At 42.1% G+C, this 26,452-nt stretch overlaps 1 protein-coding gene across 1 annotated transcript in view; it reads left to right on the plus strand.

Moving 5' to 3' along the window:
- Window positions 1–25,706, plus strand: part of il16 (interleukin 16) — a 41,355-nt gene extending 15,649 nt beyond the window's left edge. The window contains exons 4-26 of the mRNA XM_030097901.1: window positions 459–598; window positions 2,032–2,149; window positions 3,626–3,754; window positions 3,930–4,050; window positions 5,511–5,659; window positions 5,769–5,879; window positions 7,062–7,176; window positions 7,539–7,612; window positions 8,473–8,719; window positions 9,825–9,942; window positions 11,737–11,869; window positions 13,073–13,160; window positions 13,246–13,496; window positions 13,568–13,708; window positions 14,743–14,895; window positions 17,998–18,082; window positions 19,586–20,640; window positions 21,501–21,589; window positions 21,723–21,873; window positions 22,242–22,343; window positions 22,770–23,010; window positions 23,082–23,210; window positions 23,551–25,706. Coding sequence (XP_029953761.1) covers window positions 459–598; window positions 2,032–2,149; window positions 3,626–3,754; window positions 3,930–4,050; window positions 5,511–5,659; window positions 5,769–5,879; window positions 7,062–7,176; window positions 7,539–7,612; window positions 8,473–8,719; window positions 9,825–9,942; window positions 11,737–11,869; window positions 13,073–13,160; window positions 13,246–13,496; window positions 13,568–13,708; window positions 14,743–14,895; window positions 17,998–18,082; window positions 19,586–20,640; window positions 21,501–21,589; window positions 21,723–21,873; window positions 22,242–22,343; window positions 22,770–23,010; window positions 23,082–23,210; window positions 23,551–23,717 — 4,107 coding nt within the window. The 3' untranslated portion in view covers window positions 23,718–25,706. The remainder of the gene's footprint in view (window positions 1–458; window positions 599–2,031; window positions 2,150–3,625; window positions 3,755–3,929; window positions 4,051–5,510; window positions 5,660–5,768; window positions 5,880–7,061; window positions 7,177–7,538; window positions 7,613–8,472; window positions 8,720–9,824; window positions 9,943–11,736; window positions 11,870–13,072; window positions 13,161–13,245; window positions 13,497–13,567; window positions 13,709–14,742; window positions 14,896–17,997; window positions 18,083–19,585; window positions 20,641–21,500; window positions 21,590–21,722; window positions 21,874–22,241; window positions 22,344–22,769; window positions 23,011–23,081; window positions 23,211–23,550) is intronic.
- Window positions 25,707–26,452: the final 746 nt, after the last annotated feature.

Raw genomic sequence — 26,452 nt, forward strand, 5'->3', positions numbered from 1 at the left:
CAGAGGTAATATCACTCCCACAGCCTGGCTTTAAAACTAAATCCTTCACAGTCAAAAAAAAGCTTTATGAAAGGAGTCCTTTGAAATAAGCCAAAAGAGCCATGTTTCCACAAAGAACTGTTTAGAAGCACCCACATATTCAAATTACTACGGTATATGTTAATATGTTAACATGTTGTCTTTATGAAAGTGGTTTCTGCTTCTGTGGCTTTTATGATGGGCATAAAGGAAACCTGTCATTATAGAATCAGTTGAAATCCTAGAGAAACACAAATAACATGGCCTCATCTCCACACACTGCGGCTCAGAGCTACAGCAATAAAATCTTACCGCTGTTTTCTTTTCCGCACTGCTCACCTCAACCAGCTTGTGATATTCTCATAAAGCCTGCCTTCTACTCCCAGGTATAGAAGCCCTCTTATGCCTGTGTGTGTGTGTGTGTGTGTGTGTGTGTGTAGGAGAGCAGCATCTGGAGGATGTGTGTAGCCACAGCGCCCACAGACGAGGTACGCGGACCACAAATGGCTGATAACAGCGTCCAGACGGAGGACAAAGACTCTAATGTGGAGCCGGGGAGGAACGGAGGGAACCTGCACAGGTAATAAAGCACATTAGCACAACTCTAAGTGCTGCGCTTCCGGTAACGGCTCTGGAAAAGTGAAACGTATCCTGCAGCAGATGTATAGAAATCATCCGATTAGGCCAAAGAGAAGTGTGCAGAAGCAGAGGAGAAAAAAAAACTCGAAGTCAATGCTAATGAAGTGCTAATTCATTCTGCACACAGCTGGACAGACATTTAGACCCAATGTCTAACCGGTAATTAAATAACAATCAACAGCGACAACTAGTGGCCTGACATGAAAAAGTCTGTTTTCACCGTTTCTTTTATTTCTTTGTTAATAGGCAATGTTTTCAAAATGTTGCAGTGCAAAATTTTCTGAAAGAAAAACCAAACATCGAGGAGTTTCCACTATAAAGGTCATGTAAATGAAGCCTCAGTCTGTAATAATACATGTTTTCTCTACACTGCTGTCACCACTCCTCCAAGCTCCGCGTCTGCTGGATTGTGTTCAAAAAACTGGTCAAAGTTTCTCTGGGAAAACAATATTTTCTGCTAACATCATGCATTGCTAAAAAAAAAATGAGCCTATGAAGTGTTTTAACACAGTTAAGTAAGGACTTATTCGATCACAAAAGATACATTTATTGTGTTCATAGTTTGTGATTTATCATATAAAAGCAATACGTATATATATATATATATATATATATATATATATATATATATATATATATATATATATATATATATATATATGATTCATTTCTTCATTCTAAGTGAATCTTTTTTTAATATTCATAATATAAAACAAATTACATTCAGATATTAAAAACTATTTAAATCAATAAACTAGATTTTTAACTCTTCATTGAGTCTAATTTTGTTTTTTCAGTGAGGGTTGGGGGATGAAGTATATGTACAATTTTTTTAATAAAAATCAGACACTGAAACAATTCCTGTCTTATTTTAAATGAAATATACCATGAAATATTCATCACATGTATGCCATCATATATGTATTAATCATACATGTCCTGTGCATTTACATGATATACTAATTGCTGTGCGCCTTTCACAATATTATAAGGTAAAACATAGAAGTACAGAAACACTAGTCTGAGTTACTTTAAGATCACATTTGTGTCAGTCACTCGGCTTCTGTTTCATTTAGCTGTGCAAAATGTCTGAAGAAAAAGACTTATAATAAAACATACTTTTATTTAAAGAAATGTTGATTTATAGGACTGGGGACACAAATTCAGATCAAACTATGTATTTTAATATTCAGTAGATTACATGGTTGTATCTTTAGTTTCTTTCAATGGTGAAATAAGAACAGATCACCAAAAACATCACTCAGTTACAGTAATGCCCATCATTTTTCACTTTTATGAGAGGCTCTTTGTTAAAGACTCCAGCAGAATATCTGGATTTCACAGCTGTAATATCTGTTTGTGTTTTCTCCTCAGACACTGCAGCTTCCTGAGTCCAGACAAGATGGCGCCCTTTAACGGGCAGCTCTTAAGCAGCTGTGCTTGGCTGGACGAGGATGGAGTGAGAAGCTCTCACGTTAGAGCTTATCATGAGGTAAAATCACCGTCACGTCATTAGCATTGAACATGAATCGGTTGTAGTTTTGACATGTAGAAATCACTGAAACCTCTTAACCTTGACCTCTGCTGTCTGTCAGGCTCTTCTTGAAAATCAGGTTGTATAAATGCTAAATTAAAAAAAAAAATGCTCTGACAGCCATCATAATCTAGTCTTTGTTAAACTTTGTTACCATGAATCAGTATATATTTTAAAACACTGGTTACTCTCTCTATATGTGGGAATCACTGTCTCAGAAGACAAAGAACAAATCGACCTTTCAGTTTCAGGTTTTCCTCTGTGGCGATTTCTGAGGCTGAAAATAACCGCAGCTATTTCAGTGTGGGCACCGCATTCTCTGCAAGATGCATTCCCAGCCACCCCACACACGCACGCATGCACACACACACACACACACACACACACACACACACACACACACACAGACACACACACACACACACACACACACACACACACACACACACACAGACACACTGAAGTTTGGTCAGTTTCTGCCTGAGGAAAATTAAGAGAAATGAAATTCTATAACATGGGACCGGAGGCGTCCCTCTGCAGGTTCAGTCACATATGTACATTATTAACACTCATGCTGTGCAGCACATGTGGCATTGTGAAGCTCGGTGTGCTTCAAAGAGCCCGAGCAGGGTTTTTTTTTCCCCTGATTTGAGTATTTTTCGTGCTATGTGAGCCCGTCTGTGAGCCAGTGAGACACCTTATCGCTGTGCCAAGTCTATTTGAGGCCCTTTGAAGAGCCAGTGGAAACCTGAAAAGTAGAAAGGAGAGAGAAAAAAAAACACTGTAGGAAAGAATGTGTAGCATGTGACGTCGAGGCTCAGCTGACTCTGTTGTCAAAACTGATTCAGTTTCTTCTGTTTTTCGATTCAGAATACTTCAATTTAAGAATGAAATTGCGCTGCAGAGACAGTATACTTCCTGAATTCATACAGAAGATGGGCTGATCTCAGATATCAATCTCTGCTGTTCTGTTGAAGTTGACTGTTGCTTTGTATGTGAAACCCTGTTACTTCAAATATGTCACCTTTCAAAGGTGATTTTACTGAATGACTGAAGCTTTATTTCAATTATAAGCTAAGGATTCAGTACCATGATACACAAAGCATCCAAACCGCTCATAGAAATCCCACCTGTTCTACACCATTTATTCTTCTTTGACATTAATATTCTCTCTATCTCAGTCAAACTTTCTGTCTTTGTAAAAAAAATAAAATAAATGAAGACATGATGCGGATGACATGAAATGAAACACATGAATCAACGTTTCAGTCTTACTGCAGCTCAAATTTTGAGACACATCGAGCTCTAACACACCATGTCAATACATCACTAATCTACAGAGCACTATTCACACACTCTGCTGTTCTCACTGTTCTGTATCTTGCTGTCATCTCACAGTTCTACATTACACTTTTTTTTTTTTTTACATTTCAGGACATTTCCTCATGTGACGATAATCTCCATCCAAACGGTGTGACCACAAGCCCTCAGCTCTTTTCTCCTCATCTGTCACTTCCTGGTTACACCGAAGAAGAACTCATGGCCAATAACAACCACCTGAAGGTAAACGTGTGTGTGTGGGTGTGTGTGTGTTCTGTTGTAGTTTTCAAAGCACAGAATTCTGCTCTCTCTTATTCTAACTCTCTGAGACACCAGAAACATGTTTTTACAGTAAAAACTGTTCCATTTGAAGCGAGACTCTTGGTTTAACGCTGCTTTGTGGTGATGCCTTTTAAAGGAAGTGTGTGTGTCTCAGTTACCCATCCCGGAGGTGAACGAGGAGAGATGCTGGGATGCAGAGAAGAGCGATCAAAGCCCGACAGAGCAGGACAGTAGCAGAACACGCTCCAACTCGACCAGTGAGCATCACACAGGTTTTACACTCAAATGAGCCCTTTTCATCTGGCAGGCCACACACGTTAACAACATGTTTTCCAACACAAGCTGCTTTTTGATTGCTCTCGTTACTTAACAAATCAAACTGAACAAAAGTTTGATCAGTGTTAAATTTAATGGGAGCAATTTGTACAGTGTGATTTTATAAAAATGTGTGCTTGCAATTTGAGCGGACAACATTATAATTACACTTACAATATGTTAAATAAATGGTGTTATGAACCTTTTTGCTCAACTGGAAAACTCACATTAAAGAAAGGCATAAAAAACAAGAATTTTATTAAGATAGAAGCGATAAAATACTGAATAAAAAAGAATAATGTACAAATGCAGTGGCATACTGTAAGCAAAGTCTATTCTGTAAACAATTTTATGGACCTTTACTATTGGGTTTCTGCCCTTTTGTCAAATATAAAGCAAATAAATCTTCATCTCCTCATGTTTAATTGAAATAAAAATCAAACACGTCACACTTCGTTAAGGGTGTTTAGTGTGTAAAGTACTTCCTTTGTGTGTAAATGTTTTTGCTGCACCGGAGCTCTGAGGCTGCAGTTCTCTTCACTTTCAGCCTGTGAAGAAAAGACTGACGTAAGAGAGAAAGGTGTGAGTGAAAATATGATTCTAATGAAGTTTACTGTGTTCCGGGAGGTTCCTGCCTCGGCACCGATATCCTCTTTACAGCAGGAAACCACACGGCTTGTGGGAAATGTGAGAAATGTGCATTATCACCATTTGTCTTGTATAAAGTGGAACCGAAGAGAATCTGAGTTAAATCATTTTTAACAAATTATCCTTTTAGCTTCATTAATTCTGACTGAGTTTCAGTTTTTCTTTCTTGCAGTGTTTGGGACTGTGAACTCAGCCTTGATGAAATTCTGTTGTTTTTTTCTGAGGCTGTTTTGCACATAAAGAAGTGGTTTCTTGTGTCGTACAACATAGATGTTGAGTATTTAGAATATTTTGAAGCATGTCCTTCAAAGCCTTTAACTCCAGGCATATTTCCTCCTGCCTCACTAGCATTCTTCCTTTGGAGTGAACTGAGCCGTGCACAGCCACAGCCTTCCACGGTCTCCATTTGCGGCCACAATGTCTGGTCGCTATTTAAGTCTGACACTGATCGACACTTATGATGGAAAACCTTCAGACAGTTCTGTGAGGTTCACAGAAGTTGAAAATGAGAAATATTTGATATTTTTATAAGTTGATCCCGTTCAAATCAATGATTTCACTTCAGGCTGAGTAACTTCTTCCATGAGATCCTCTTGGAATCATTAAAATACAGTTTTCATTTTATAAACTGCAAAAATAGTAAATATTTAAAATGCAATCATTGCCATAAAAGGGTTAGTACCAGCTGAAATTGTATTTCTATTCACAATTCACCAGCAGCAGCTTGAGCTGAAAGTGCTGTTTTCCCACCCAGGCGTTCACCCCTACTGGATCGGGGATCTGGACACCATCATCATGAAGACCCCGGATCTTTACACCAGTCATCCTCATGGGAACGGCGGCCTGTACGGAAACAGGAAGTCTCTGTCGCAGCAGCTGGAGTTCCCTCAGTCCACAACACAGGTACTGCAGCAGATTGTGAATTCTGGAACATCTGAGGTCAGAAAAGTGACCACAGACTCAAATCACAATTTGAGAGGAGGAATAAAATGTGTGTGTCGGTGTGTTCCAGCCCGTGCACCGTCCCTCTCGCTCTCTCAGTTCGGCTCAGCTGGTCAACTCCTGCAGCAACGTTCAAGCCTTCATCATCTGTAACATCGTGCTGATGAAGGGCCATGGGAAGGTAGGAGCGATACGCTACAACCACCAGTCCTGCAGCAGCTGTTTTCAATCCTTAAAGTACTTTAATGGCTTTAATCTTCACAAGTAAACCAATCAGTAGTGAAAGTGACAGCTGGAGTTCATTACAGCATCGTCTCTGAATAAATGGAGACTGGAGCAGCTATGCAAGGTCAGTACACCTGTTTACACCTTATTTTGACCGACACAGGCTTTTAGTTCAACAATAAGGCAGGTGGATGAGAAAAGATGGATGATTAGGCCTCTTTAGGTCTGCCTTCATCTGCCTTCATAGGTCTTCATTTATTCTTCCGTCTTCTGAGTCTGTTTCATCCTGACTGAAGTCGAAGGACTGGAGTGATTCATCCTGGAGCAGCCAGAAACAAGATCTGTCGTCTGAAACAGTGGCGAGATTTGACCTGGTAGTGAGAGATTCAAGAATACACAATGAACCTGGTTCAATCTCAACCCCACAACCCTAAATCTTTCCACACGGGTCGTTTACTACGTCAACGATAATGGGTTATTGAGCTGAAGCCAGACGAAGGAGCCTATCAGCCTTTTTTCATCCATATTCTCTGGACGGAGTGATATTCCATCAAAGCACCTCGCACACACACACACACACACACACACACACACACACACACACACACACACACACACACACACATTCTGCCAGTTTAGAGTTACAGATTAATCTAACTTTCTGCACATCACTTTCAGCCCAGTCAGAAAACCTCTTTTCTCGAATGCAGCATTATATGAATGTATATCAGGTATTCGGTGACAAATCAATTACTTAATCTGTTCAACTCATTACAGGTGAAATCCCTGAAACTGTTGCAAAACTTACTTAAAAAAAAAAAAGTTCTTCAACAAACCTTTTATAAATATTTTGTAAAGTGCAGAAATCTCTAAAATCTCTAAAAAGTAACTGGATATTCTAAGAAACCTTTCACTTTCCAGTTGTCTCATGTTGTGCGCTTTGTGGTGCTTTTGCCAGTTCTTTCATGAATACTGGTGTGTTTTTCTCATGTTTGTCATTAGAGTATAACAGTTAAAGAAAACAAGGAACCATCAGTGATTTGTTTTTTCTATGTTGACCATATTTCCACTGTGAAGGTGTGTTTTCCTGCTGTCACACACACAAACACACACACACACCATGTGCCGCTGTCTGCAGGGTCTGGGCTTCAGCATCGTTGGGGGGAAGGACAGCCTGTACGGACCGATGGGGATCTACGTCAAAACCATTTTCCCTGCCGGAGCAGCTGCTGCTGATGGTCGGCTGCAGGAGGGTGAGGGAGAGCCGAGGCTCCGTTTACACAACCTTCACACGATATTCACACATTTTCAGTGGAGAGATGTTTCGCATTTAGACGGCAAAGTTTCAAAAATGATGTCCGTAAACTCTAAAACTAAAATCTGACAGTTTCATCCACTCTAATATCCTGTTAAGACTCGGATGAGACTTTAATCAGTCTCCACACAGACACTCCAGACGCTTTTCAGTCTGTATGGAAACAACAGCAGCACCTGGTTTCAGAAGTACATGTTCTCAATTTCTCTCTCTCTCTCTCTCTCTCTCTCTCTCTCTGTGTGTGTGTGTGTGTGTGTGTGTGTGTGTGTGTGTGTGTGTGTGTGTGTGTGTGTGTGGTAGGTGATGAGATCTTGGAGCTGAACGGTGAATCTCTTCACGGTCTGACTCACGATGAAGCTTTGCACAAGTTCAAAGTAAGACAACAGCCTCAGTGTTTCAAAGCTTTTATTGTGTTGTGTGGCTGGTATTACTTTCCGTGTGTGGCTACATTGTCGTCTATACTGAGTTTTTGGATTTAGTTGTGAAAAACTCAGGAAGCTATATTATATTTCCACACATCTGAGGTTTATAGTTAAACATTTTATCAGTCATCAGTTCATTTACCACCATATATTATCTCCCATGTAGAACATATGATGTGAATTTACACATTGTATCATGTATTTATCTAACTTTTATGCTGTTCTAACATTTTTGTAATTGCTTTGTTTAGCTCCAGTCAGTTTTCTTATTCTTTTTTCTCAATAACTGTCCAAGGGAAACGGTTAATTGTGTAACTCCAAGGTGTCTTTTCTCCATCTTTAGAGTTTTCTGTTTTATTTTGAAGTTGTTCAAGTGGTGTGAGCTGCTAAGCTCGACTGCAGTTAACTTTCCTCTAAATCAGTTTGTATTTTTCCTCATTTTATCCTCACATTTGTTTTTCTTAGTGTAAAACTAAGAAAAGGTTGTGCTCAGTGTGTGAGTTATGCTCCTATGTAAATGTGCTATTCTCAAACCTAAAAAGATCGCTTAAAAAATGTGGAATAAATGTTATTATGCTTTTTATTGCAGAATATGATGCAGAATTCTAAGAGGAGAAACCAAGCTGCAGGAGAGAAAAGAAGCACAACAGGATTATAATAGTCCCATTCATTAATGAGCATTACTATCATGTAATAAAAATAGACAAAGGATAAATAAACAACAAGCACAGGAAACTAACAAAGTAGTGAAAAGTGTCTGGAAGGTTATGAATGAGTAGCATTTCATCTCATTCCTCTGTTATTCCTCGCAGCAGATCAAGAAGGGGCTGCTGACCCTGGTGGTGCGGACCAGCCTGCGAGTGGGGGCGCCGTGCGGCCAGTCCCCGGCGGCGCCGCTGTGCAGGTCGCGCTCCCTCAGCTCCACCACGGCCATGGCCCGGATCAGCGCCGACATGGGAGACTACAACTACCTGAACGCGTGCAACAACCCGGCCAGCGTCCCGGGCCAGCCGGCGAAGCCCGGAGACCGCGTGGTGATGGAGATCTGCCTGCAGAAAGGTGAGGCGGAGCGGAGCGGCGGGCTGGAGGACGGGGGGAGGTCACTGGGAGGGGCAAAACTTTACCCAAAATGCACCTGAGACACTGCTCGCCTCTTCATTCAGGGGACTGCTTTATTTCCAGTTCAGTTTTATCTATAAAGCCCCAAATACAATAAAATCATTTCAAGGCACTATTTCAGCGAAAAACAGTTTGCCCCACCTGAGCAAACTCAAAACATTTCTTAAATCAAAACATTGGGGGTTTTTTTTGGTTTTTTTGGGGGGCGGGGGGGTAATTTCTTGGGAATAACAAACAAAATAATGCTACGTCATGCTTTCAGGGGGAGTTTGCAAAAATCTAATGCAGCAGCTTTAGAAAAAGGTTTTTGTGTTTTGCACCAGAGTTTCATTGAAATTGACTGTGAGATTTTTGCTGCTTTTAATAGTATTTTTTTTTCCTAAAAAATAGACATTTTCATCAAATCTGCACCCCAACAAAGAAAATCTTTTAAATTTTAAACAATTTCACTAATCTGATCCATTGATGAAACTGGGTTGCACGTGGAACCTGAACTAGAATATATTTGACACTCCTGCTTTAGAGTCAAACCTTATTTACACTGCAGCGTTTTTGAGTGAAGATTGTGACGTTTTGTTCCACTTTGGCAGTTTGTTTGCAACGTTGCACAATGACAGCGTTAAGAGGTTCTGAAAAACAAGGTTTTTGGAAGCAGTTTTCAGGGAGCAAAATTTTCAAAATATAAAATGAGAAAAAAGTCTCTGTGTCCTGCACACTCAGTCAAGGTATTGAGCAGATTGACTGAGAAAGGCCAATATGAAGAAGAAGAAGAAATGAATGTACAGTATGTTATGATAATAAAACATCATCACATGCAAACAAGTCTCTGGTTCTGAAAATTAACATTTTCTGAAATTAAAACTCAGTTTAATTTCCTGTCTCTTGTTGGTTCTTGTTCATACAGACCTGATTTCTGTGATTTATTTGGTTTTTTTTGGCGAGGTTGTGTATTGTCTAACACTGAAGAGCAGTGATCGAGAACAGTGTGTCTGTGTGTGTGTGCGTGTGCGTGTGCGTGTGCGTGTGTGTCGGTGTGTTCTCCCAGAGGTGGGTGTGGGTCTGGGAATCGGACTGTGCTGCGTCCCCTCTGGTGACGGATGTCCTGGGATCTACATCCACACCCTGTCTCCTGGATCTGTGGCTCACATGGACGGCCGACTCCGGTGAGCAAATGAACTGAAAGACCTCCTCCGTTTGTGAAACCGCCACGGACCGGACTCAGGCTCTGAATTTAGAATAATATCAGAAAGGGAACATCCACATTGGATCAAATCAGAAAGTTGCAGGATTCAGCTTTTGGATTTCTTCAGTTTGAGGAGGCAAACTGTCCTGGTTCTGTTTATATCTTCATAGACATAGAAAAATTAAAAGATTGTAAGAGAAAAACAATTCTGAAAACAATGTTGTTTTCTCTGCAAACCTGTTTCCGGTCAGCCGTGGTCAGATTCTGTCGACTGCTGCAGAAGTTAGAGCAGGTTCTGATAGAAAAGTGTCAGAATACTCAGCGGATCACTGCTTGTTGTGCACGGCTCATTGCATAACAAATTAATACTGTCCTGATTGAATTGGATGCTTCTGAGTGCCTCCTTTGTTTCTCTTCCACTCTTACGTCAGCTTCTCCTGCGTTTAATCTTCTGCCAGCTTGATTATTTCTCCGTGATCTGATCAAAATGTTGCTGAAGAGGAGCTGAGGAAGCTCCAGATGGTTCAGAAGAGGGCAACACGCTGACTTCTGAATCAAATCCATGTTTACCTCTCCAGTTCTGAAAACATTGGAATTTTATAGTTTCCTTGTTTAAATGTGCAAACACTGATGAAAATCAACAATGTTTGCAGGAACTAATGCTGTCTACAAACAAAATACTGACAAGTCCAAACAGCTTGTATTTCTTTATTTGAAAACTAAATCTGTTAACTGCCTTTATGTCTTTGTTGCAACACATTTGGCAAAGTATATATTAATTAGTTTGCCACCATGACTTTTTCACTTAAAGAAAAAAACTCTTGTAGGTTTAAATGACATTGTCAGTCACTAAAAACACAACTTCTTGAAAACACTCCAACCCCACGAAAAAAGTCAATAGTTTTTCTGCACATGTGCAACGAAATGAACAAAAGCAACAAGGTTTGCCTCCAGAGTGTCGTGATTTCCAGTCCATATTCTCCAGGACTTGGTAGTTTTAGACTAGAGTCTCCTCAAACTTTAATACAACTTCACGAAGATATGCAAAACTTGACTGAAATGAAAACACAAAATGATGCATTTTCCAGTGAAACATTGTGTAAATGGAGGATAAGTTAATAATAATAATAATGATAATAATAATAATAATAATAATAATAATAATAATAATAATAATAATAATAATTAAAATTATTAGATTGTTTAAAAAAAGAATCAAAAGAAGGTAGTAAATCTTACAGTTTAGGTTGGATCTGGACCGTTTCTAGTGAAGCTGCTCCAGGTTTAGACTGCTGGTCGACCTACAGCTGCTCTCAACACAGTGATGTTTCACTAATAATGCAAGTCACCAACATTCTGTCCGCCTCTGTCTCCGTCTCTTGTTTCAGCTAACACTTCGTATAATTAGAGCAGCTGAACACAGCAGCTTCAGCTAATGGTGAACCACTACAAACTCAATCCTATCTTTAAAAAAAAAAAACAAAAACAGATGAATATTTAACCGATTTGTTTCAAAACAGTCTTTTTCCAGCTAGAACAACCACATTTGAAACACAGCTTTGAAAACTGTAAGTACAGCTGACTCCTCTGACCTTCAAGTGTTTGTCTGAATGTGGTCAGAGTGAGAATTTTAGATATTATTGAGAAAACAGCTCCAAGTCTCTACAATACGATCCCTCTCCAGACCAAATGGCTGTGATATCATGAAGCAGTTATGAAAGCACGATAGCTTCATAAATCTGCTTTCTCCCTCCACGTCTGCCCTCACTTTTAGGTGTGGAGATGAGATTATGGAGATCAACGACACAGTGGTCTACAGCATGGCGCTGAACGACGTCTACACGGTCCTGAGCCAGTGCACTCCAGGTCCAGTCCACATCATCATCAGCCGCCACCCAGACCCCAAAGTAATCAGTGTCTCCGCTTCACCGGCGCTCACGCTTCACTCCACATTTACAGGCTGAATCACGGGCTCACGGCCAAAACCGCCGCTGACTCAGTGCTAACGTGGCGTCAGGGTTCAGCTGTTGCTCAGCACGGACTCTCAACTTCTGGTCTCCTAGCTCTCTGTCCGTGTATGTTTATGAAAGGAAAACAGCTTTAGTAAAACTTTCACTGCCGCTCCTATTCTTTCTGTCTGATGGCTGATTTTCTCATTAAGTCCTTCTGACTTTGAGCTGTAAGTAGGAGGACGGTGCTCCAAACTCTGAGGTTAGAAAGGGATCAATGAACTAAAGAAAACCAGAAGAAGCAGAAATAAACCAGCTGAGATAAACAAACTACATTCAGACAACAAAAGATGATGATTATAAAGAGAAACTAATGGTATTACTCTGCAAATGGAAATTTTTTATGTTGTTGCCAGGAGATCTATAACAACCAATAATATAATAACGAGCAAAAATGTAATATCCACCAATAATGTGTTCAAACTGGCCTTTTGCATTGTGAAAATCAGATAATGCAATAGGGTGCCATTACTATAATAACATATTTTATCCATTATGGTGATAAGGTTTTGTCAACAATCTTGTCATTTGTTCAAAAGATTGAAGTAGGATATAAAAAATGTTAGAAACTGCAGCCAATGTTGAGCCAGAACTTCTTGGAAATAAAACCTTTATTTGCAGGTTTTGTGCTGTTAGCTTAATAAAATATAGGTATAATTGATGGGATAGTCAATGTATTTATTCATAGAGGACAGAAACTCTGCCACACTCAAACAGTTATAAAAAGTTTTTTACTACTTCAATACATTGTTGGAAAAAATATGATATTATTGGTTGTTAGAAGATGTGAGTTAGCTGAAGATGAATGAGGTGCTCCTCCAATAAAAGGAGCTGAGTTAGAATAATAAATCAATAAATAATCAACTACAATTAAAGGAGTTGAGTCAGATGAATGAATGAATGAGTTAGATCATGACCGAGCGGAAGCAGCAGCGTTATATTGTAGATATGTTGGAGCTAGGATTTACTCGTTCACAAAAAAAAAAAAAAAAAAAAGAAATCAACACTTTTCCCTATCTCTCATGAGGATTTCACCTGGCAACAAGGTTGACATAAGATTAGAACGTTCACATTTTCCTTCATCTACACCTCCTGTCTCAGGTATCGGAGCAGCAGCTGAATGATGCCATTGCTGAAGCAGTGGAAAACAGCAAGCTGAGGAAGGACAAGAGCCAGTGGAGCATCGACGGTACGAAGATCCAGCCTCGTACCAAACGGCCTGAGATGAACACTGTCATTAATTTCCCTCGTTGACTGCTGCTTCCTTCTTCCAGGTTTGAGGAGGCTGGAGTCGTGCGCTCACAGCCGGCAGAGATGTGAACGCTGCCTGGAGCGAAGTTTCAGCCAGATGACAGTTCGACGGGCGCAGAAGACCGTTATGACGCGTTCCTGCAGCGACAACACCAACAACCGCTGCCTCAGTGTCCACGCGCACCACGCCCACCACAATCACCACGCCCACCACGCCCAGTACGCTCAGCACCACAACCCTTCAACCCGAGTCCACAGCCTGGACACACCGAAGGTGAGCCAAGCTTTTATCGGCAGTATAGATTTCTGTGCTGTGGAATTCACACCCCTAATCTTCCGCTGCAGTGTGTGACGGAGGTGACGTGGTCCGAAAACAGACTGTCGGTGCCGGTGTATCCAGATGAAGACTACAACATCCCGTACAACTCTCCCTCCGTCAGCCTCTCCAGTCCACAGAGCCTGAATCTGAACCACAGGGGCAACAAGGTACCGCATCCATCCATCCATCCATCCTTCCATCCGTTCCTCCCTCACTGCTTCCATCCATCCATCCTGAAGCTAAGAGCCAGCAGCTCTGCAGCTCTCTGTTTTTCTTTTTTTTTTAATAATGTGTTTATTCGTTCCCTCATCGGTGCCAAGCGTACAAATGTCCGCAATCATTGCATTAACGTACCGAGATACATCCCGTGGACAAGGCATGCACATCAACACTAAAGGCACAAAGCTCAACATCTCAAGATCCAAAGATGTGCACAGGCAGCCAAATGCGACATAAATTTGTACATATTTTACAAATGAAGGAACACTTTGTGTTTTATCCCGTATCCCACCCCACCAGCCAGTCAGAAAGGAAGAGAAAAAAAAAAACAAAAAAAAAAACAACAACAAAACAGAACAAGACAAGACAAAAAAAAAGCAAAACAAACAGAACAAAACAAAACCTGAGCATGAAGATGGCAGAGAGTATAGCTCAGTGCTCTCTGTTTTTCTGTACTGGACAACAGTGAATCTCAGTGAAACCTCAGTTACTATTATTGGGCAACTCAGTCAGGGATTAAACTTAGTTTAGCATCCATCGTTCTGTCCTCCACATACATTAACGTCTCTTTATTGCCATAAAGTCCTGACAGTAAGGACTGTGTCCGTACAGCAGCTCCAGGCATTTACTATGTTTTGCTGTATTCACATGACACAGTTTACAGACAACGCTCCAGTTAAAACCTTATAAATCTTACACTACTCTTTAGAATGCGAAGGTTCCTCCAGTCCTGTGACTCACAGGACACATACCAGAGAACGGAAATACACTCACAGTGTCTTTTACATTTCCTCACTTCGAGTGAACTTTTTGCTTTGAATGGACTGGATTGTTGTGCAAATAAATCTCTGAGGGAGAACACGAGATGTTAGTCCGCACCCCGTCACACAGCATTGATGCTGTGTTAATAGTCTTGTATGGTTGCAGATCGTCCAGATCTGGTTCTGTTGATCATGTGTATTTTGTGTGTGTGTGTGTGTAGTCCAGCTGCAGACTGCGAGCTGCGTCTCGGCGGCACTGCAGACCTCAGGATGTGAACAATGAGGAGGGATATAACGGAGACTCCAGCGGCTCCAGCAGAGGGTCTCCAGTCAGAGACGAAGGACAAGAGGCCCCGTCACACACCAGCTGCCAGGTGCTTCACCTTTCTGCCATCAAAAGAGCTGGAACACTCAACAAATCTGTGTAGATAGAAATTGTTTAGAAAGAAAGCAGCATCATTTACTGCCAGCAGGTAATGATGTGCAGATGAAGCTTCATGAACCACTGTCTTTACTTGATGAAGAAATGTTTGAGAGCACACTTCATTGCCAGTCCTCCAGCCTCTATCTTAGAACCAATAGTGCCATCTAGTGACTTCAGAAAATAAAGACAGTGGTTCATGAAGCTTCATCTGGACATCACTACGGGAGGCAAATACATTTCAGTTCAGGGGCCACAAAACAGCCTAATTTCATCTTGAGTGGACTGGCTGTAGTAATCTTTACATTAATAAAGTTATTCTTTGTTGTGGTGCAGAATATACATAATCAAAATGTCTACCATATTGGCCCAAATATAAGACAAATATAAGATGATATTTTTTTCCAGGAACTGTATTCTCCAAAATGGGGTTGTACTATAATCAAGTACTAGATTGCCATTACACATCTGCGCCGCTAGATGGAGCCAAAGTACCGGTGACCAGAAAGAGAATGAAGCGTCACAGTTACATGATGTCTGTGGTCACAGTGATCTCAGAAAAATGGAGGAACTTGACCATCTGGAAAAAAGGAGCTTGAATGCTAGACAAGAGAACAAACAACAGAGGCAAAGTTTTGATGCCAACTTTAAAGTGATGGTTCAACGCAACAGAGTCAACAAACAACTGCCAAGCCGCCAAGATTTAGACTGAATTATTAATGCTCATGAAGTTGAATATAACTTGAATTTGATGGTTATAAAGTTATTGACATCATTAAAGCAGTTATTGAACCTTTGAGGCTACTTAATTGTTGCTTATTCACTGAGTCACAGCCTCAGATTTTGAGAAAGACAACATTTTATTTAATACTGCAGTAATATTTTTTGATCTTAAATCACATGAAATGTTATTTCTTGTGCGTTTTCCTAGAATAATTGTACAATAAAAAGTTGTTTTATGAGTAACCTTATTGTCTTCAACATATTTTTATTTTCACAAAATGATATTTGAAAAATATTGGTCGTCTTACAATCAGAGTCGTCTTATATTCGGGCCAATACGGGATATTTTTGCCAAACCAAACAAGTAATGCAGTAGTAATGTAAATGGAAGGCACTTTTACGCTGCTTGAGTTCACAGCTCTGGTCCTCAAAGTTAAAGATGATGAAGAAAAAAGCTAAATTCTAAAGCTAAAGCAGCATAACTCAGAAAATCCTCCAGGATGACCTGTTACCATTCACTCCACTTGCTTTATCAATGTTGTCAACTGTTACCAGTCTTTATAATGACTGAAAGAAATGGAAGAAAAAAAATCAGTCTTTCACTTCCACTCCTCACTTCCTCTGCTGAGGCATTATCTGGGAGGGCACAGCAGTGTTTCTGCCGCCGCCTCTCGTTGTGCTGAGTGTTTTCCCCTGAGCTCTAACCATCCTCTGATGAACTCATCACGCTCCTCTCACTGCTCGCAGCTCTTCAGCACCATTTTCAGGGCCTTGAGAAAGATCCTGAGGTTGCTCTTGAGAAACGTATGTGCGATGGTTTGATACTAAAAGCATGCTGCGTGGGTGTGTCACTTTGTGTGCAAATAATGGAAAGCCGTTGTTGCATCCGCCATTTTCCTGTAAACGGTATCTATTCTTTATTTACAGTATTTTATGTTCACTTTGTGTGACTGCTCTTACTCTTGCAACGTCAGTTTTCTGTTTTCACAGAAAACGGACAAACAGATCCACACTAAGACATGAACACACACACACACGCACACACGCACCGTCTCGTATTTCTATCCTTGTGGGGACCTTCCATTGACTCCCATTCATGTCTAGCCCCTAACCCTGACCCTTACCCTAACCCTAACCCACACCACAACAAAGCCTAACCCTAAAGAAATGTTTTTGCACTTTTACTTTTTTCAGTAACAACAACATGGTCAAGAAAACACTGTTTCTCCTACTTAGGACCGGAAAAAGGTCCCCACAAGGCACGTCGTTCCACGTTTTGCTATCCTTGTGGGGACATTTGGCCCCAACAAGGATAGAAATACGAGAACACACACACACACACACACACACACACACACACACACACGGCTATAACAATGATACTTCTTATTAGAAAAATACAAGATTTCTGCATTCAATCAAATTTCAGTTCTTGGCATGAGACACAACATGCACGGGCCAGTTATTTTCTAAGTTTCACAAATGAAGGGTGACAGTCGACTTTCCTGCTTTGACTTCAACTTAAATTCTTTTGACATCTTTTGTCGATAAAGTAGCTCTAAACTTTGTTGGCAAACAGACTAATTCAGGCCAGAAAGAGGGTGTGTCCCCCCCCCTGTCCCACCCCGGCTCCCGTTATTACACGGTTCGGTTTATGCTCAGTGGGCCACTTCTGATTCATTCCGACGTCTGACATTTACAACTGTGGACATCCAGAGTTTAGCATACAGAGTTGTACTTTCCCACAAGAAGCAGTTCACACGTAGCACTCACAGCATGAATGGACCTTTTTAAAGGTCTGAGGAGAACGATTTCCTCTTCCTCTGAAGTTTTTACTCCTTTCATGTTTCCTTGGGCAGAAGCATGTGGGCACCACTCACCACATATGTAGCAGGTTAAAGCTAATGGAAATATTTAACTGCTAAATCATGTTAATACACAATAACTCTACATACTTGAATACAAGTTTTTACTTCTTCAGTGTGCAAAGGTGTATAAAAGGTAGATTTATTTTATATAAAAGGCTCTGGTTGGTCTTATCAGGCATAAATACACTTTTAGAAGTTGCCTACATGTTTGTTATTCTGATTTTCAAAATCAGCAGAGGCATGTTAACAGTTTTCATGCATGCTTTCGCTCCTCTTTGTGTGTGCTTGCAATCAATGCATGTCAGAAACTGCATCGCAGTTCTTCGGGTATCTCACTGACTGACTCTAGAGTGAAGAAAGTGATGCGGATGAACGTGTGAGCGGAAGCAGAGGACCTTATGTCGCTCGTCTGTGGTCGCTGCGAGAGAAGTCGGTGTGTTAACACTTCCTGTTTGTTGAGGCAGGAAGAAGAACGATTAAAAGAAGACCTAGAAGAAGGATTGTCTCATCCAGACGCTGCAGCGCGCACCAGCAACCAAGTCCGCACCGGTAGGACTGAGATGTTTTTAATTCAATGTTTTGAGCATCTTGAATAAAGAAAGAAGCAGAGGTGCAGCGAATCGTCGGCAGGCCCGAGCTTGTGCTGTGGTCGACAGTTTTTTAGTGGAAACTTTGCTCACATTTCCTGTTTGAAGAAGGGTGTTTCTGAGTCACTGAGAGAATGATGATGCATTTTAAGGCTGCAAACCCGTCTGTGTTTTTACTCTGAGACATCAGAGATCCTCGAACTTCACTTTCAGTAGATTCAGCTGAAGTCAAATTCAAATATGTCAATCAACGCATGTAGATTATAGTGAGATTTCATCAAATACCACACAAACTGGGGCGGCTGTGGTTCAGTGGGGGAGAGCGTTGGTTGTTACTTTGATTCCTGTCTCCCGCTGTCTGCATGTCAAAGTGTCCTTGAGCAAGACACTGAACCCCAAACTGCTCCCAGTCGACGGACTGAGCGCCTTGCATGGCAGCCGCCTCCACGTGTGTGTGAATGTGTGTGAATGGGTGAATGTGATACTGCAGTGTAAAGCACTTTGGGCTCTGTTAATGCAGGATAAAAAGCGCTATGTAAGTGCAGTCCAACCATTTACAAACTGATTCAAACCATCGAACATTCACTGTGCTGTAGGAAAATAAGTGAATGGCTCACAATAAACCCAACTAGATTCAGGAGATAACAAACTGGAAATCCAGTTAACAGAACCAGAAGAAGAAGAATCTGCTGCTTCAGGAAATATAATCTCTGATGACTTTTGCCTCAAGAATTGTTAATTTGAACCATATGGAAGAATTTAAAAAGACTTTTCCGTCTACATTCGCCACCACAGGTTGACTCCAAAGGCACAACCCAATGATGCAAAAACAATATAAGTGTCAGGGTGCAGGTAGAAGGACTCAAGCGCAGGCAGCACAGGTTGAGTGGAACTCCTTTACTTTAACAAATACAAGGTACAGCGGAAAGAGCTGAGCTGATGCCGGCATGGTACAAGAGACGGAAACACGTGGACAGACCCACAAGGAGCCGACAACAGCAAGTGAGGGGAGCAGGGCCTAAATAGGGGAGACAGAGGTGCAGCACATTAGGAGATAATGAGGAAGGTGACCAGCCAGGACAGCAGGAGGAGGAGCAGACAGAGACAGGGCATGCACAAAGGGCAAAACAGGCCCCGGACGCCCCCATCTGGCCGCAGAGCTCCAGGGTGTAACAATGAGGACTTGTCTTGCTTGGCAGCTTTCATCTAAACCAGGGATGTCAAACATAAGGCCCGTGGGCTAAAAGCAGCGTGGAACAGGCTGTAATCCAGGCCACCAAAGCAGCAAAGATATTGAAAACATTTCAACCAAAACACTGATTTTCGGAGGCATGTGGCTCCAGAATAAAATGTGTTTGTCACCTGTGGCCAAAATAGAAAAGTTAATTTACCTTTAAATTTGAGAAGAAAATGTGCAGTTTGATTCATATGAGTGAGTAACTGTTGTTTTACGTTGTGTGTGAAGGTGATTCAGGAGTCGCTCTCTGCTCGCAGCCGAAGAGAGCTCTGAGGAGACAGGCTTGCGTTAAACAGCCCAGCCACGAACCCCTCCTGGACCCCTGGGTTCGCCTCTCACACAGCTCCCTGGAAGAGCTGCCCGAGCTCAGCCCTCGACACACCGCAGCAAGCACCCGGCCCTTCACCATCCGCTGCTTCCCCGCTGCCATGGCCGACGAGGGAAACGCCCCCGAGCTCAACGGCACGGCCGCAGACGCGACCTCAGAGCCGCCGACTGGTCTGGCTCCCGACGAAATGTCCGAGACTCCCCCGGGTCCCAAGAAAGCCCCCCCGGTGGCGCCCAAGCCGGCGTGGTTCCGTCAGAGCCTGAGGAAAATCCGGGACGAGCAGGACCAGAGGAGGAACGGTAATCCCTCGGAGCAGAGGCCCGCGGCTGGCTTCACCCGAAGCTTCGGAAGCAGATCGGCTTCAACTGCTGCCAACCTGTCCATCAAACAAAAGATTCACTCCTTTGAGACTTTTTCCACTCCAGAGAGTTCAGAAAAAGCTGCGCACAAGAAGCCTGCTGCTCCTTCTGCCTCTCTTTCACCGATGGAATCCAGAAGTCTCGGCTCCGGAGATCACGAGAGGAGAAACCGTGAATTACCCAAAGAGATCCAGCTGACAGCGCAGAGCTCTGCCGACCCGAACACAGCCGCCTCTGAATCCTGCAGTCAAGCCACAGCCAAATCCTGTCAGGATGAGCTTCCTGCTATCGCTGATCTCCCACCTTCTGACACTGATCCACAGACTGAGGGTTCAGCGTCAGCCTTACAGCAGTCTGAGCCTCCACACATGGTCCTCAGCAGGTCCCCGGAGCCCCAAATCCTTCCTCCTGCACCGGATCCGAAACCCGAGCACCCTCTGGAGATGGACGCTTCAGAAGGAACGGAGTCGGGAGCAGAACAGGGGAACATAAAGCTGCAGGAGTCGGCTCACAGTACCGCTCCCCCCTCAGAGAGTACGACTCCCAGAGACCCAGAGGCAGAGGGCTTCGGGAAAATCCTCGCCTTCAGTAATCAGGTAATCTGTCCCACATGCAACAAAACATGAAGCTGATGATAGGAGAACAAAACTCAGATCACTGAGTCAGATATTTCTTTGCATCTGTGTCCATTTTTGCAGATATGTCTCAATTCTGCATGTCTGGTAGAAACTCTTCAGTCGAGGGTCGTGTTCCAGATTTGATTGACAGAGCTAATAACCAACGCTCCAGTTCGAGCTGGTAACTAAAAGCAGAGCTGCCGTTGGTGTGAAACCGTCCTTAAAGAGTCTTACATGACAACGGTAGAGGCTGAGAAACACAACCCAACATTAGTGTGGGAGGCAGAATCAGGAAACGCCAAAGATAAAGTTTACATTAAGAGTAAATCTCTGTCATCATACACTGATCATAGTTTTTTGGTATTTACACTGATCGAGAAAGATACACATCAGCAAAGAAAGGAAACGTTAGATGTTGTTTGGAAGTAAATTATGTTAAATTTCAATCCATCTTGTTTTGCGACTGTTTGAACATAATTTCCTTGCAGTATACAGTTTAATTTGTTTTCCTCCCTTTGATAAGTAACTGGTTTAAAAGACAAATCTCAACACATTTAATTCAACAACAGTCAAAATCTTACCAAAAACTGAAAGAATGAGGAGAAGAAAGTCATCTTTAATACGACAAAAAGCTCTAGTAGAACTGAACTCAGAGTTTGAGATATATTAAATGCACCTTGGTTTTAAAAGGTGCCAGGAGGACACACACATGCACCCACACACACACACACGTTGAACAGTCACATACATTCATGTTTTGGTTTTTTTGTACTTTGTTGCACAGTCTTTATAACCACATTGAATCACAGGTGACTGTTCATGAATGGTTTGTGTTCCAGGTGTCTCAGGCTCTGCTGCGCTCTCTGGCCTCCTCCCCATCGGACCCCGAGTCGGGCCTCCACCTCCCCGACAGAGGATTCTCCGTCAGGTGAGGCTTTGTTCGAGTGCAGAGCAGATGTGCTGCTTCCCTTCAGGAGGAAGTGACTTCAGTATGAAACCAACAAAATGATATCCTGTGACTAACATCGCGCCTTGCGCCTGTTTCCTCCTGTGAAACGCAGCCTGGCGGCGCTCAGGGCCTGCGCCATCGAGCGGGGGGAGGGGGGGCGCCACCCAGACGCCTCGGCTCACTCCGTCGTCTCCGCCCTGCCCACACAGGAAGTTGACAGCGTGATTCAGGAAGTCAGAGTGCTCGATGAGGACACTCTGAAGGTTTCTGCAATTTTACTACAATCATGCTTTTACTACCTGCTGAAAATAGTGAAATGATGAGATTCATAGGTCACTTTTAAACTAATTATTATTTAGATATATGAGGAACAACGAATCAAATACACGTGTCAGTTTAAAAAAGATTTGAAGACATATAATTGATTGTTTTTATTGATTTAGTTCCCATAATTCTCACATATCTCAGTGTTTAGCCCCCTGGTGCAGAAGATGACTTTCAGTCAGTTTTGGTGAATCTGAGTGTGATACAGTCATAAAAATCAGAGGAAAACTGCAGATCTAATGAAGCTTAAACATAAAACTAACCAGAGAATTATCAGACACATTAATCATGCATGTCTTTTCCACAGCAACTGGAGGACGTCCATGTTGTGACTCTGCACAAAGAGGAAGGCGAGGGTCTCGGCTTCAGCATCGCCGGAGGCTGCGACCTGGAGAACAAGGCCCCCACAGTAAGATACTCTCCATTTGGGTCAGAAATTGTTTTTAGAGTTCACCATTTCCCTGCAGCCCAGGGTTGGACTTTTCCATTGGAAACAAGAGAAACAGGATTACTTGGAGCTATTTTGTGTAAAAAAAAACAAAAAACATCCATAATCTCTGTGTTAAAAAAGATGTTACAAATACAAACATTCATTCATTATGGGATATTGTGTGAACAACCTTGCGGAAAAAGTAAATTTGGTCCAATTTCGAATAAGATCATAAACATTTTGTCAATCTCACCATCAAATGAGTCAATGATATCTTTGTTTTGGTTGCTAAATTTCATAAAACAGATTCATATTCATGTGTATTTTCTCCTGCAGTAAATACAGCAGTGTCATCTGCAAACAGAATGATTTCAGAGTGTGTTGAGTGACTGATGCTCTGTCCAGGTCCACAAAGTGTTCCCCAGTGGCCTGGCGGCTCAGCAGGGCTCCATCCAGAAAGGAGACCAGGTTCTATCTGTCAACGGACAGACTCTGCACGGCCTCACGCACATCGACGCCGCCGCCGCTGTGCGACAGGCCCGCGGCCCCAAGCTCGCCGTGGTGGTGGTCTGCAGGAGAGCCGGGGAGCCGGGGCCGGAGGGCGGAGAGGGGGGCCGGGGGCGGAGCCTCGAGTCTGGCCCCACAGGTGAGTCCTGCGCCCAGCATCTCCGGACGCCGAGGAAATGTCCGTGTTCTCAGGATTTGGTTGTGTTGCAGTGGAGCAGTGGGGAGCGCCGCTCACGCTGGAGCTGCTGAAAGGAGCCGGGGGGGTCGGCTTCACTCTGGAGGGAGGAAAAGGCTCCATCCATGGAGACAGACCTTTAGTCATCAACAGGATCTTCACAGGTACTGCAGGCGTAAACACCGAGTCCTCACTCACTGTCAGTTGGTTCCAGAAGCTTCAGAGCGCCTCAGATTCTCACACAGCAGCTGCTGACTCTTCTGTTGTTTCAAAACATCCTATAGCAACCACACCCACACCACACCTTTTCTTCTGTTCGTTGTATTTTATTTTTCTTTAACTGTTCTGTATGTCATGTTGGGCTCACCAAACAAATCCATAAAGTTTGCAAAAGGAGGAATATACAAGAGCCTTCATCTGTTAGTCATCTGTGAGTGTCGCTGCTGTCAGGTAGGGATTCACTCTGAACCCTTCACCTACCAGAGGTCTCTGTGTGTGTTTGAGGCGGAGCGGCCGAGCTGGGCGGGCTGCGGTCCGGCGACGAGCTGCTCACGGTTCAGGGACTCAGCCTGCAGGACAACACTCGCTTCGAAGCCTGGAACATGATCAAGGCTTTACCCGAGGGGCCCGTCACCGTGGAGATCAGGAGGAGGGACGCCGGCTCGGAGTGAGAACAGCTGAAGGAAAGACCGTCACAACGAAGACGCCAAAACTAAGACGGGAACAAACGGCGCTGGGAGCGTTGACACAACTCTCAGAATCAGTGCTTCAGCACGTTCGCTGGGAGGATCACTTCTTAGATTTTATTAAAAGGAGATAAAATACATTTATATTTAAGGTCAATACAGGTGATCACTTTTACTGATCCCTCTGCACACATGCACAGGCTTTCTCTGTGCGGTTTGCATGTTCTCCCTGAGGAGCCTGCATCTGGTCAGATTGAGCAAATACACAAAGTATTGAGAGGAGGGTGATAATCGTGTGAACAAATAAAGAGTATTGTCTATTTGTTTTAGGGTGTGTACGTTCTTTTAATAAATCACAGCTAACTCAATGCTTGCTCTCTGATTTAAAAGGTGGTCAAAGTCACATTTTTCAACAAGCCAACAGGTGCCTTTTTATTCTGTCCGAGCCTATTTTGGTCTTTAAATTAACAACCTCTTTACACAAAATTCTGTGGTACCGTAATTTAAGTAAAGAATATTTCAGAGTACTTCAATTGTGCTGCTCCAAATGTGAACCCAAACTCCTGCAGTAAGGATAGAACAGACTGGAGGATGAATCACATTTAACTGTTTGGTATCAGTTTAGTTTTTCCTCATTAAAATTAGTAATGTTTGATTTCTGTCCTTCAAAACGTGATTTCTTGAAGACGTCACATCTAATGTTAAAACTAGTCACAATCTATGTCCCCCCCTCATATGGATTGAAACACATAAATGCATTTTAAATTCCATCGCCAATCCCTGCTATTAGTCATTATCGTAATATTATCAATATAAAATCTGTTATATTGACAGATATTTCATTAATTCCAAATGTAATTCTTAATTAAAATTGTAATACAATATGGTCTCCTTTCTTATTCAGAATTGCATTTGTCAAAAGATGCAACAATTGCAACTGTTTCCTGCACTATGCATGTATTTTTTTCCTCTCAATCATTTCTACTCATGTCTGTTTCTCACACGCAGTTTGCGTGTATGAGAAAACCCACATGTGCAAAGGGAGAACATGCAATCTCCACTCAAAGGCTTCAAACGAATTCAAATGGAAAACCCTCCCAGGATTGCAGGTGTAGCTGCTATGTTCTCTATTTTCATCCATACAAACTGATGTATGCAAAAAATGTACTGTTGCGTGCAACTTCTCAAGTAAAACCGTTTGTTTTTTCTTCAAATACAGCAGCGGTGAAACTTGTCAGCTGGTTTGAAAACACTTACCTTCATTAATAAGAATTCCTGAATATTGTCACGGGAGGGAGCTTCATCGAACTGAGGCAGCAGTTTACTCCACTTCAATTTGCACAAGACGCAGAAACGGACTTTAACACGTTCATTAAATATGTATGATATATAAAAATAGACCTAAAAAATAAAATGTCACTTATAAATGAGGGAATTCTTAATGTCAGAGAATAAATATCTATTTTTATCATATTTATGTGACCGATGAGGTTCGTACACTTTTTACGACTCGGCAGCTTGTTGTTTACAAGAATCACATCAGTGTTGAAAAACTGCACTCAGTCGTATTTATCCACTAAACACTGACATTGTGAGCAAGTGAGTCAGTCTGACGGGCGAATGGCTTCATTTCAGGTTATATACAACAAAAACTATGTAATTTAACACAAATAGAGAAGATTGAGGTTTTAAATACGCATATATTTATCAGAATATCACTATTTCTCTAGTTGGTTTGCTTCATTTTGACATTTTCAGCCCCATTCAGCCTTTTTTCTCAACAATTGAAAACTACATGAATACAGATTGTAGCAGGATCTTATTTTTTTTTTTAAATTCTGCTCCTACCAGAAAAGATTTTTTTTTGCTTTATGTTTCACTCTAACCTCAGAATCATCTGTATCATGAAGAATCCCTGTTTCCACAGTTTATCTGCTGTAAAGATTTCAAGAGGAACTCAATAAAAAAGTTGAAAACGAAGTAAAAAAAGAGTCTTATTTCCCAAAACTGGTGGAGAATTTTAAAACCGGGGGGTTAAACTCAGCAAATGTTCAACTCGACACATCCATCAAAACTCTTGACAAATCCTTAAAACAGATATTTAAACAGACTATCAGCAATATTTACTTTGCATTTTTGTTAAAATGCTGCAATTTTGATTTATTGGGCATCCAAATATGCAGAAACATCAGAAATATGATTTAAAAAAAAACAAGAAGAAAGAAAAACAGGCTGCGAAGTTTAATTTGTTGGCTTTAATGCTGGTGAAATACAAAATGGTTGGGCGGTGAACAGTACGAGGAGGTAAACGTCTTCGAGAGGAGCGAAGGAGTAAAAACATCAGACGGAGGTCACTTTACATGTATTCAGCCTGTCAGTCGATACTCAGTCTGAGCTCAGGACAGAAAACCAGCCTGGATGAGAAGCAGAGGCCGAGCAGGTCTGAGCTGAACTCATTCGCAGATGAAAGCTGTGAATCTGCCTCAGGTGGAGTGTAAGTTTACAGAGAGAAGCTGCCCCCTGGTGGTGGAAACTCTCCATAACCATGTCAACAGTCAACATTTACTGGCCAACAATGGCCAGGAGACATTTAAGGACCTAACTTAAATAGTTTGAAACAGTCCAGAAATGTAGAATTCTATCTGATGTTACTATGACTCACATGAAACTTCAGTCAGAACTGGATCCACAGAGAACCACAGCAAATTGTGCGGGAAGTG

The sequence above is a fragment of the Salarias fasciatus genome, chromosome 1, assembly GCF_902148845.1.
Source record: "Salarias fasciatus chromosome 1, fSalaFa1.1, whole genome shotgun sequence".
NCBI lineage: Eukaryota > Metazoa > Chordata > Actinopteri > Blenniiformes > Blenniidae > Salarias > Salarias fasciatus.